Below are 12,961 nucleotides of genomic sequence, written 5' to 3'. Positions count from 1 at the left end.
TTGGTATCTTCGCTGTGCTGGGTGAAGGGATGAATTCCCTGGTTTATGCTTATTTTCTCCTTTCCAAAGGAAAATCCCTGCTGTGCATAATAATTTTGGTTGAAAGTATCTTTCAGAACTTGAAGCGCTTCATTAACGTCCAGTGGGCCTTCAGAGTTTCTCCTGGGAAATCTGCATGTCTAATGAGCGTCCCTTTAAATATAACACAGTGCACTTCTTAAGTTTCAGTATTTCTTGCTCTATACTTTTTTAGAAAGAGGATTGACAATAGTTTTAGGCCAGCCTGATCTACATACCAGTTCGATGCTGGTCAGGGGTACATACTGAGAACCAGTCACAGAAAAACAAACAAACAAACAAACAAACAAACAAATCCAATAACAACAATGAAAAGAAATTCTAGAATTAGAAATAAATTTAAAACTCTGAGATGATTTTGGTAGCAGGTGGGGGTGTCGTAAGAAAAGGTAAATTAAAAGAAAAAAAAAAAAAAAAACCAGCCGGATACATATCTGGCTCCAAGTAAAAATATACTAGATATATAAGGATGATAGCATTAATTGAAGAAGAGAAAACAGTGGAGCAGAAAAATGTGAAGAAATGAAAGCAAAAGGTGAAAGACAAATATTCATTAAAACTGCTGGACCAGTGACAAGGTAAATGTGAAGATAAGGCCTCTGCACACAACACAATCAAACCTCTGAGAGCAAAGATAAGGAGGGACTGGAGAGCAGCCAGAACAACAGGCGCTGGAAAGTTCAACAGTACGCACCACTGTCGACTTCTCACCGGGAAGGAGGATGTTCAGATGCCATGGAAAGACATCTCCACAGGACCAGGGCTATAAAAAAAAGGACACAGAAGCACAGTTCTGTGTCCAAGAGGATGAATAAGACAAGGATGTTTTTGAATTAAACTAAGAGGGTTCACATCATTCTACTGCTCCCCGAGAAATGCTGAAGAAATGTCATCTGTCTATAGGGAAGCGGTATCAGAGAAACAATTAGACCTTCCGAGGAGTAACGATAAGGGGAGGCTTTCTTCTCTCTTAAAATACAAGGCGGCTTAAAGCAAAATGTATAAAATTGCTCCTTGAGGGTATAGTGTAATGACAGACATAAGATATGGGCAGGGATGGTGGCACCGGATAGTACAGACCTATAGCACTGATGGCTCCTACACTGCATGCGCAGTTGCCAGGTCTCTAATTAAGTAGCTGTGTGAAGTGGTTATTATTAGCCTCAGGCTCTAGCCAATTATGTTAACTGGCCAGCCTGGAAACTAGTTATATTGAAAGTTCTAAAGAGACTGTTACCATATAAGAAAGAGAATTGGAGCTCAATCCCAGCAGATTAGAATGGGATCTGTTTGAGTCAGGTCTCATAGACACAGGGTGTATAACCCAGACTGGTCTGGAACTTACTGTGTGGCTTGGGATGATCTCAAACTTTCAAATCATCCTGTTTTAGCCTCCTGGGTGTTGGGATAACAGATGCATGCTAGCATGCCCATCCTAAATTGAATTAGTAAAAAAAATATTCAAACATACCAAAAGGAGACAAGAAAGGTAGAACAAAAGAACACAGCACATATCCAGAAGGAAAAAAAAAAACAGATAAATAATGGCAGACCAAAGTCTAATCAATTGCTGCATTAAATGCCTTTAGATAGAAAAGGAAGACCCAGTAATATTGTATTATGAATGCATTTTAAATACAGTGACATAAAGTCAGACACATGGTGTGCATCCACGGTGTCAGGCACTCAGCAGGCTGAGTAAGAAGATCGCTGGGGCCTAGAGTTGAGACCAGCCTGAGCAATAAGTGAGACCCCATCTCAAACTCAGAAATCAATATAAAGACTCAAGCAGAGTGCAAGTCAATGTGGAAAAGGAAGGACTATGAGGATAAAAGACGCAGACGCGGTTAGCAAGCATGGCATTAGATAGTCTTCAACTCAAGCATTAGCAGAGATACAGGGGGACTTTCATAAATGTCAGGTCACCCAAAGAGGTCACAACCATAAGATGCTTCTACTTGCAGTAAGAGTTTCAAACTCCACAGAGCAAATTCTAACAGAATGAAAGGAAGACAGTTCTGTAACTGTAGATGACAAGAAGCCTTATCATCCTTTCTAACCGACTGAAAACCTATAAAAATGAACAAAGTTCGTATGAGGTGGTATGCGCAATTTCACCAACAATCTTGACCTAGCATTCACTTGCAGAACACTATACCTAAACCTGCAAAATGTGAAGCGTGCTCACTAGACCAGACCATAAAGCAAACTTCAGTAAATCCATGGGGATTGAAGGCTAGCTCCTAGTCTCTGACAAAGGTAGGGTGCAGATTACCACAGGCCAGGGAAGGGGAGGAACTGGTCCTGAGACAAACAGGCAGTCATTATATCAGATATCAGATGTTGAAAGGTGGAGGGAAAAAGAGGCACCATTTACCTACCTGGACCCCAGCCCACCAGCTCTGGCTTCCTGCCTGCCCCCAGGATCATTGGGTACTGATGCTCAGAATCTGACCCCAGGACTTCCTGGTTAGCCCCTTTATCTGCCAGACCCATGGCCAACTTGCCTTCTTTCCTCTGGCCGCAGAAGACAAACGTCTCACAAAGGAGTGAAGTAGTTACTGCGAGGTAAGCTGTTTGCATTAAGGGCTCAGATTAGTGTGGGGTCACCATGACCAGAGCCTCCATCAGGGGAAGGATGGTCAGAAAAGTTGGACCTCCACTCTGACCTTGTTTAGTAGATCTAAACACTGGGTTGCCTGGCTGGGAGCAGTGACCCCAAAGGGGTGCAGTTGCAGAAACACCTCTGCCACTGCTGTGTTTCTGTTAGCCAGGGTGAGAGAAGGAAAAGCTCAGATCTCCAAGCAAATATTCCCAACAGTGTGGGCAGTGTTGTCAGGCCCTATGCGGTGGAAATGGGATGCTTGTCTCCTACGCTCTAATGGCTCCAGGGTGTCGCTCTTTCTCCCTCTACCACATGACTAAATGAATGCTAAATGTTTCTCTCTCTCTTTTTTTTTAAATTGAACAACTTTATTTAAAAATACACAAAGATAAATGTACAGATTCTAAGCATTTATGCACAAAAGTATGCGAATACATTTTTGTCAGTACTTGATTTTTTTTTAAAGGTTTGATAGTATGCATTAAAATCTTACTAGTTACAATGAGCATAAAGTGCATGTAAAACAAGATGTAACCTGGAAATAGTCAAAGTTTTCTTGGTGAAATGTTTCTTTCTCAAGGAAGAACACAGGGCTCAATATTCCTGGTGCTGGGGCCTGGAAGTGGGGATTCCATATGTCTTTAGAGAAAGTCCCCAGCACGGGAAAGCCCTATACACTGGCTTAGTCAGAGTGAATTTCTATATATTAATATATATATATATATATAATATATTCACTGGTTTACAACTTTTTGTGATGTAATCTTAACCTTCCCAAGAGCCATTTCCCCTGCTTCTGAATGAGAAAGAGAGCAGAATCTACAGAACATTGTCACTAGAGCTAACTGGGGTCTTCATACAGCTTTGGCAAATATACATTAGTATCATTTTGGGCGGAGCACCGGCCAGTGACCTGGATTCCTGTTTGAAGGTGCACAGCATAGGCACAGCAGCAAGAGTGCCTCCCTGCCGGCACCCCTAACCCCAGTGGGAAATATGAGGGAGTGTCTGGGCTTTCCAGTTGAATGATTGATTCCCTCTGATCTCTGAGGCAGGGGTCACAGAGAGGCCACCAGTCTTTGGGACCTATTGTTCTTCTCCTCTGAGCCCTCCACTTGGTGCCCAAATGTGCACGCACAGGCAAATGTGCAAGTCCAGGAGCCAGCTAAACCTTAGATAAACAAACCCTGCCTTCTGGCCTTGTATTAATCACAAAGAGTTCTCTAAGAGCTACACAATGGTCAGGTTCTCCATCCTTACTGTTCCCAGTTCACAGATGAGGAAGCTGAAGGAGGGAGGGAGGGAAGGAAGGAGGGAGGGAGGGAGGGAAAGAGACAGAGAGAAACAGAGGGGGGACTTTTTGATATCCTATCTGGAGAGGTGGCATAGGTCTCTCAATCTGTGACCAGCCATCTATCGTAGGCTTAAGGCACAACACCCAAATATTGAGCCACCAGAGCAGGGAGGAGAGAGGTGAAGCGGCAGGTGGTAATGGCTGATTTCTCTTTCCCTAGATGAGCCTCACATCCCAGGTAAATGGCTTCCTCAGACAGGGTGGCTGCCATCTCAGCAGGGGCTAGGACGGTCTACCCTCTTCCACTGCTGTGACTTTTGCTTGACTCGGTGGGTACGGGATGAGAGGGGAGCTGGAAAGAGTACTCTCCCTGTTGGGTGGATGTTGGGTAGATAACTCCTGACCAAGGACACACACACACACACACACACACACACACACAAAGATACCCAGAGCCCTGGGGTCATGGTCACTTGTTGCTCCAGGTCCCTTCACTCTCTTCCTTCCCCCGCCCCTGCCAATCTCTCCCCACCACTTCTGAAACCAAAGCAACACAGGCAGTGAAATCACCCTCTGTTCCCAGTAAACCCAGGAAACTAAACTGGATTTCTCAGTTCATTCTAGAAAAAAAAAAAAAGATATTTATTTCATGGGACCCAGATGGTTGTGTGAACACAGATTAGCAAGAGTTGATGTACTTCAATTTCCTCCTGAGAATAAGAATATTCAACTGATCTTGAGAATTATAACAAGGAACAAACGAATGCACGCTTGCTACTGAGGTTATTGGACTTGGGAGAGATCGGCCTTGGCCCAACCTCACTGCACTTTTCCTGTTTCTTCAGGTCTTCTGCTCAACCCAGGTATCAGCCGACACCCAGAAGGCAGCGTTGCTTGTAGGAATGGCAACATGGACGACTGACAAGGAAGGAGATTGGAGCAGGGGGAGGGAGAGTGAAAGGAATCAGGAGAAGTGGGTAACTAGGAGTGGGGAGGAGGTCCCAACTGTGGGACATCATGGTGAATCTAGTGGGTGGCTCAAGGCAGTGTATATCCTTGATTTCCAGGCCTCTGGAGTTCCTTAAGGACAGGGAGGCAGGAGTAAAGCAGAAAAGACCTTTAGCCTAGGGTGCGACCCTAAGCCAGGTCTACCATCTGGTGAGTGGAATGACCTAGCTGTCCTTGTGCGCGCCCTGCAGTCTGTGACTGTTTCTTCTCCTAGACGCTGGTAGGGGCCTCCAGCACCCTTCAGTTCTTCTTCTCCGAGGCGTTCATGGGTCAGCACTTCCAGGTGGTGGAGTTAGACAACTGTGAGCCTCAGCCTGGAGACCTGTTCCTATTCAAGTTGCGGTCCCCTAAGGCACGGTGGTTCGGGGCCCACGTGGGTGTTTACTGCGGCCACGGAGAGATCATACATTTTGAGGGTGAGCAAAAGAAATTTGGCCACTTGTGAGCAAGCTGTGCTCCGGGATAAAAACTGGGATGAAGGTGTGGGTCTCTGAAGACTGGGGAGAGAAGGTTGGGCAGCCAGGGTGCGGGGCTTCAATTTAAGGAAATCCTGGGGCAGAGTACAGAGTTGCACAGAAGCTAGCTCCGAGTTTGCCCTGATTTGGGTCGGCTATCCCCACAGGCAGGACCTCCAGCAACAGTGGAGTACAAACCCTTCTGGGTTACTGCGAGGGTGTCGTGTGTAAGCAGGGGCACCGAGCTCTGCAGCGCTCCCGACAGCTCTGGCGTGTGCTACGTAGACGCGATGGCGTTGACCCTAGGGTGCTGGAGAGCCGCGTGCGAGACGCTATGGACAACGATCCCCCTCCCTACCACCCCACTAGCAGCAACTGCGTGCACTTTGCACTGAATCTGTTGGGCGTGGATTCAGTAAGTGCCTCTCTTCTACGTACATCTCGTCCCAGCCTGAGTCTGCTAACAAATGCACCTAATCAGTGTGCTCCAACACAATCCAGACGGTTCCTCTCTCCACTGCACCAGACGGGCTTCTTTCACCTTAAGCTCTTTACTCTGGCGGTCCAAAAGTCCCCAGAAAAAAAAAAATAGGGGTGTCTATTTGTTAAAGTCATACACTTTGAAACACCTTTTCGCGTCGTTGCCAGGTAGACCTCAGGCTCCTGTTCTTAGATTCTGAACAGATCTACTGACTATGACCAATCTCCAACCCAGGTGCTGGTCCAACTCCATCCTTCTTTTTGCAATAGAGTTTTCTATTGACCCAAAGTCTGCTTTTCTCAGTTCTACCCTTTTCCAAACAGCCCGCCAATTCTGATCTTAGAGAGCTGGGCATCCTAGTCCACAAATCAAGACTCAGACTTTGGGAACTCTTCTATTCTCTAAGCCTGGCCAGAAGTTCCCAGTCATTCAAGCTCACCTCCAAACCTCTAGCCTGAAGATATACAACTCAGGCATCAGACTAGTTCAGGGCGCTCTCTCTAATCCAGACCTAGCTACGGTCCTTCCTTCCTTTTCTCCTTCCTTCTTTGAGTCTTGGGAGCTAAGCTTGACAAATCTCAAAGTCCTGGAGAACTGGCAATTACACCAGGGCCTAACTCAATCCCCTTCTCCCTTCCCTCCTAGATGTCAATGGACAGGAACTTAACCAGGGATTAATGAGACCTTGGGGCCTCCTGAATGGGCCAGAAGAGGCTTCAGAAAGGATCATTAAAGTATTTTACCAAACGCAATTAGGATGTTAGTCACTCCACCTGGACTGCTTCGCTCCCAGAATGCCCTTAGCACTTGCTTCCTGGGTCAGCCTGCCCTTAAATTCCCCTTCTTCCAGGAAGTTGCTACGCTTCCCAGTGAGTAAGCGGGTTATCCTCAGAGGGATTTGGACTGTGAGAAAAAGGTTGGAAAGGCATCCACTCCTAAAACTCCAAGATAGATGTCCCAACCCATGCCTGCCAGTATGGCCTTCTTTCACTGCCCCCCCCCCCACTCTCCTTCACTGCGTAGGTGGGCGGGTCCCTGGAGGTCAGGTGATCGGGAGGGCGGTGGCAGGAGGTCCGCATCCCTCCAAAGACTGACTATACAGTCATCAGCCCAGCAGCCTCCCTGACAGTGAGAGACCTTTAGAAGCTTGCAATTGCCTTAAGTGTGGAGACACGGGTGCCAGGGAGTTCTGAGATATTGGGGTGAGGCAGGCACTGTTTCTCCTTCCCTGTCCGCTCACCCCAACCCTGCACTCCGCGGGTGGTGCCGGTCCCTTTAAGAACCTTAGCGCTCAGCCCTGATTGCTGAATCTGCGCGCTGCCTCCGCCTCGCAGATTGCAGCTCTGCAGAGCTCGGCGTGCATCGTCTTCCTCGGCCCAAGCCCAAGCCGGCCGCTCAGCCACCCCTCGGCGCAGATCCATGTCGGCCGCTCCGGCCTACAGCGAAGACAAGGGCGGCTCAGCCGGCCCCGGGGAGCCGGAATATGGCCACGACCCGGCGAGCGGCGGTATCTTCTCCTCCGACTACAAGCGGTGAGCTAGCGAGCGCCGGCCGGCTGCGGCTGGCGCGCAGGCACCATGGACAGCGCCCGAGAGGCCGCGGCCCAGCCGACCGGGACCCGCCCTGCGAGCTCCGCCGGGTTCCCGCAGCTGGGTCACTTCGCCTTAACCTACGCGGGGGCGGGGACCCGAGGCTGGTGGGGGAGGGACCAGCCAGGCCGGGTTCTTAAGGAACAGCAGAGACCAAGTATTTATTTGCTGGGTGGGTTGGCTGAAAAAGAAACCAAACCAAAATCCCCAAACCCAATTCCGTAGGGGAGGGGTCTGAATTGTGAACTGGAGTTTGAGTGTGGTCCACTCCAGGAAGCCGGCCCTGGGATGTAGACAGAGAAACTGGCTCCTCCTGCAAATTCATTTCTCCATCCTCCACCTCATTCTTACTCTTGTCCCCCAACTCTAACCCCAACCCCCCACATTGCCCTATGATTCAGCCTTACTTGGTTTGGCTATGGTTCAGTCTCTTACCCTTGACCCATTCATTTATTTGTTCATAAATTCAATAGCACATTTACTAATGGCCCATGGACCTGCTAGTCATGTAACAGGGTAGCGAACAGGAGCCAACAGATTGCTCCAACAGGGAGCAAAATTGAAGGCCTGACAATTCAAGGGTCAGGAAGAGAGCGCAAGATGTGTTTCAGAAAGGTACTCACGTGTTAGAAATGGGTCTGGGGTTTCAGGGAAATAACCACACCATCCAGAGCACAGGGGGCAAACAAATGTACTTCTGCAGAAGGGTGATTCAAACAGGCAGGTGCACCTGGTGGGAATCCACTGGACTTTATTACTAAGGACAGGGTGACCCTGTCCCTCACTCTGCGTGGTCAGTGCTAGGCCTCATATGCTCAGTTGGCTGTGAACCCTTTAAAGCCAGGGAACTGATAAGCAAAGTGCAACTTTTGAGGACAGGACGAAGCTGTGAGCACATACTTTGTTCTCAGATGTTAGGCTGTGAGCCTGTCAGAATTCATAGCCCCTATGGCTGACAGGCCTCTACTGGGAAGAGTATACCTGAGACAAAAGAGATGGAGACTGTGCTGACTCTATATACATTTAATAAAACTCCACTGGTGTAAAAGATGTACAATTGGGTGTGTGATGGTGCTCGCCTTTAATCCCAGCACCCAGACAAAGAAGCAAACAGATTTCTTAAGTTCAAAACCAACCTGGTCTTCATAGCAAGTTCTAGGACAGCCAAGGCTACAAACAGACAAACCTTTCATTTACAAGCCAGGGTTACAAATAAATAAGCCTATTTAATTTATATTTCCTATGTCCCAGAGGACTAAGGAAAGCAACGGTGTAGGTTCTTCTGATGAAACTGTGTAGCTAGAATCGCTGCAAGTCACTAGAATGAATGAGGGCTCTAAGCAAGTGCTGCCGCCAGGTTTGTATGTTGGAAGGATCTCAGGCTGGACAGGAAGAGACAAGGGAAGGAGATGTCAGTGGGCAGGGTATGGGGATGGCCTAAATCTAAGATGCTTAAACTGTGGGTGATGTATTTATAAAAAGACAAAGAAATGTCCTGGGGTTTGGCACCAATATTAGGAAAAAGATAAAGAGAGTGGAAGGAATGTGTTCTATGGAGGTGTGGTGAGGCATGGGGGGAAGGGAGATGCCTCTGGGGGACCCATGCTGAGCATCAGGACTGTATAGTATAGAATAGAGTTTATTCAGGGCATGGGGAGGGGAGTTAAGAGGGTAGTAGAGGCAGAGAAAGAGAAGAGGAAAAGAGGAGTAAAGACGTAGAGGCCAGCCATGAGCATGTGGAGAGAAAAGGGGGGAGGAAATGGGGAGAGGAGAGACAAAGGGTAAGAGCAAGAGGGTAAGAGAGTGAGGAGGGGGCAAGCAGCCCCTTTTATAGTGCCAGGTCACTGTGGGGTGGGGTTTGGAAGAAGCCTAACAGCGGGTCCCAACCAGGTCTGTTAACTCAATGCAGTATTCACAAAAAGGTTGACAACACTGGAGGATACTGAACACACAAAAATGAAAACTTAGTGAAAATCAAGCGATAGAACTCGGGTTTCCAATCTACGCCGCACACTGTGGCTTTACTGCTACCGTGAGTCTCACTGTATAACATTCACACTTTGCAAAGGTGATTCCATCACACCACTGACACTGTTGGACACACCTTGGTGCACAAGGTGATCCCTGGAGACTGCAGAGCTTTCAACTGTACCATACAAGGTCTTCTGCTCTTAGGAAAACATAATGGTTTAATTACAGAAATAAAGACGTCCGTCATTCCTTGGCATGCATCATCAGATTAGTATATCTTTAGATTATAATGTTATACAGACACCTCTATCACATTACTATGAAAATTTGCTTTAGTCTTGAGTGGTAAAATTATATGTGTACTAAATAACTGTTTTTGGTAACTTTTCACTATTTTTATATGAAGGTGTGAGTGTGCATATGTGTGTGAAGTGTACATGTATTTTGTATGGGCACATGTATGACCAGGTGGGCATGTCATTCGACTACAGGAGGATTTCCTTTTCGGTCACTCTCTGCCTTGCACCTTTGGTGAAGGGTCTCTCACTGAACTAGCCTTTTGGTTTTTCGAGACAAGGTTTCTCTGTGCAGCCCTGGCTGTCCTGGAACCCTTTCTGTAGCCCAGCTGGCATCGAACTCAGAGAGCTGCACCTGCCTCTGCTTCCAGTGCTAGGATGGGATTAAAGGCATGCAGCATCGTCACCTGACTTGAACTCAAGTTTTTTATTCAAACACTTAATTGCTGAGTCATTCCTTCAGCCCCAAAGAGTTGTTTCAAAATAAATTTCTTTTTGATTTATTTCCAGTAAATGTTTGATTTGTATATCTGTTTTATATACCTGTAAACATGTAAACCTGGAGTCATGTAAAAAAAATTCTCAGATGCAAAGAGGTACTAAGTAGAAAATGTTCGTGCCCTGACCTAGACTAGGGGAGGCAAAGGAGATTTAAGGGCTTACTTTTTCCTATTGTGTGATCAAATATCTGACAGAAGCAATTTGAGCAAGGATTTATTTTGGCTCCTAGTTTGAGAATATACATTATGGGGGGGTATAATAGTAAGTTTGATGTAGCAGTCAGCCTCAGTCATGAAGCCAAGAGGATGGGGCTTCATGCTCTCTCTCCTCCCCACCCCAGTCTGCTATAATTCTTTTTCCTAATTTATTTTCACTTTATGCATGTGGGTGGTTTGCTTGCATGCATGTCTGTGCACCGCATTGTGTCTGTGCCTATGGAGGCCAGAAGAGGGTGTCAGATCCCCTAGAACTGGAGTTATAAACAGTTGTGAGCTGACACGTGGTTGCTGAGAATTGACTCAGGGTCCTCTGGAAGGGCAGCCAGAACTCAAGCATTGAACCATCTCTATAGCCCCCATTTTCTCCTTTTTATTCAGTCGGGGTGCCCAGTTCATTGGATGCTGCTACCCACATGTAGGGTGGGTCTTTCCGCCTCCATTAGACCAATGGAAACACTCGCTCACAGGCCAGCCTACAGATGAGTCTGTGTCATGACTAACTCCACAAGCTGGCACTGGAAGGACTGATGAGGATCAAGAGGCTGGGCCAGAAGGAGCAGTGGTGGGGGGATGGGAGAGGTAGGGGGTTGGAATGGGGGTGGGGGGGTGATACATGAGATTTCTAGGGAAGAGGGAAACACAATTCTGAGAAAATTTAGATTCATTTTGCTATGAGATTTGAAGTGAAAAACAAAAACAAAAGAAAAGAAAACAACAACAAAGCTCTTCCCCTAAACTTATCATCCCAGAGCCTGGGGTGGGCTCAGTCCTTCTGTCTAGCCATCCGTACCTCCTGTGGCTTTGCTTCTGAGCATAAAAGAGGAAACCAGATCCTCCTAGGAGGCCAGTGTCTGGTTACTGAGTTACAGGGCGGGGCCTCCTGGTGGCAGTGGGCAGTGACAAGCAGGCCCAGCTCAGTACCCTCTTGGAGCTGGACCTGATGCCAGATGCAGCGATTCCTGCAGCTCCCAGGGACTGTAGTAAGACCAGGGGCCAGAGGGGCCGATCAGGAGGAGGCTTCCAGTCCTGTGCTAGGTCCTGACGGTGGGCCCCCACCATGGTACCAGGCTTTGAAGCCGGAGGAACTTCGGTGGCTGCAGGCTCCTGAGGAAGATACAACCCCAGAAACATTGACTGAAGGGCCTTTTCTTGAGGTTGGCCAAGGCCAGACCCAGAGCCAGCCACTAAGGTACAATCCCACTTCTATGTCCCCTCCCCCAGAGAGCTGAGGAAGTCGGGGAATGGGTAGTTGCTGCTGTTAGCCCAGATCCTTTATGTCTTAGCTCCTCAGACAGAGGGGTACTAGGTGTTCATGTCCAGGCTTGAGGGCCTGCAGGTAGAGGTCACAGGACACCTGAAGGCTGAGTTTGAACAGGGGATAAAGGAGCTCAACTCCCTGGAAACTCTGAGGGGAGGGAGGTTGTAAAGCGTTCAAGGCTTTCGGTCCCAGCTTGACTGTTCTCTCCCACAGGACCCCTGTCCTCAGTGGTGTCAGGATAAAGTGTGGAGACAGAAAAAACCCCACAGTCCAAGTCTGGCCAGTCTGTCTGGGTGGTGGACTGTAACTTGGGAAGGGAAACCAATAGCCCCTGAGGAGGTGGGTGGATGTGTTTGATCCCAAGGTTATCTGTGACACACCTGGGCACTCTAGCCACCATCAGGAAAGTCTGCTAATCCACAGTAGGTCGGGGTCAGGTTGGAAGGAGGGAAAGGTAAAGGGATCTGACTGGGAAATGAATATTTTATGACCTCGGGCATGGTTGTGTACCTCTCCCTTCTGTCTCTTGGGAACTTGAAGGCAGTGGGAAGAGGGGGAACAACAGGGGGATGAGGTCCGTCTCTCCCCAGAAGGGAAAGGGGACAAGGCAGTCTCACCCCAAGAGGTCTAAAATGGGTTGTGGGCATTTGAAGATCATTCTGTCTGCTCTGTTTTTTATACCCAGCTCCTGAAATGCATTAGTAGTTTTTGGAGTGGGATGCCCTGGGGTGTGTGCATTTGACAGGGACCTGAGGCATCTTAGGTGTGGCAAGGACACCCTGGTGTCAGGCAACTTCTGGGGAGTACAGTTACAGGCATCTATTCGAACCTGCTCTGTCTACTGCAGGCCATTGGCCCTACACCCCAGCCCCCCAGGTTGGGCCCTCAGGATCCCCTCCTTTTGGTGAATGAGCCTTAAGTGACCAAATTTATTAAGGTTGTCTAAGTATTAGATCTGGCTGTGGTGTGTGACTGTAAGGGGCCTGTGGAGTGTATGTCTGTGCATGGTGTTGGAGATTGGATAAGTCTCTTGTAGCATATGTATTATAGATGTGTAGACAAAGTGTGTCTGGGGCTTTATGTATTGAGAATGCTTCTATGGTGGGATGCTGTATGGTTTGTGTATATTTCTGTGAGTTTGTGTGTTTCTCTGGGGTCTGTGGTTGAAGCCTCATGTATATGGTTATTTGTGTCTATGAGGGATGTG

General features: G+C 47.9%; 2 protein-coding genes across 6 annotated transcripts in view; both read left to right on the top strand.

Annotated features, from left to right (window-relative positions):
* Positions 1-4,197: 4,197 nt before the first annotated feature.
* LOC308418961 (uncharacterized protein) lies at positions 4,198-6,599 on the top strand (the record flags this gene model as incomplete). The annotated part of the gene is made up of 5 exons (XM_080914463.1): positions 4,198-4,215; positions 4,823-4,954; positions 5,200-5,401; positions 5,608-5,855; positions 6,567-6,599. The coding sequence occupies 5 exons, from the start codon at positions 4,198-4,200 to the stop codon at positions 6,597-6,599; spliced, it is 633 nt and encodes a 210-aa protein (XP_080770589.1).
* Positions 6,600-7,340: 741 nt separating this feature from the next.
* The window catches only part of AP3B2 (adaptor related protein complex 3 subunit beta 2), a gene marked incomplete at its 5' end in the record, with an annotated part of 32,460 nt that continues 26,839 nt past the window's right edge, over positions 7,341-12,961 (top strand). For 3 of the 5 annotated variants that reach the window (XM_080913923.1, XM_080913922.1, XM_080913921.1), the window contains one exon: positions 7,341-7,453. In XM_080913923.1, the coding sequence (XP_080770049.1) occupies positions 7,341-7,453 (113 nt within the window). Of the gene's footprint in view, positions 7,454-11,443; positions 11,686-12,961 lie in introns of those variants that run through there. The other 2 variants (XM_080913920.1, XM_080913919.1) reach the window with 1 other exon arrangement.

This window comes from Micromys minutus (genome assembly GCF_963924665.1).
Source record: "Micromys minutus genome assembly, chromosome: 3".
In the NCBI taxonomy this organism is placed as follows: Eukaryota; Metazoa; Chordata; class Mammalia; order Rodentia; family Muridae; genus Micromys; species Micromys minutus.
This window is presented reverse-complemented; position numbering and strand designations above follow the sequence as displayed.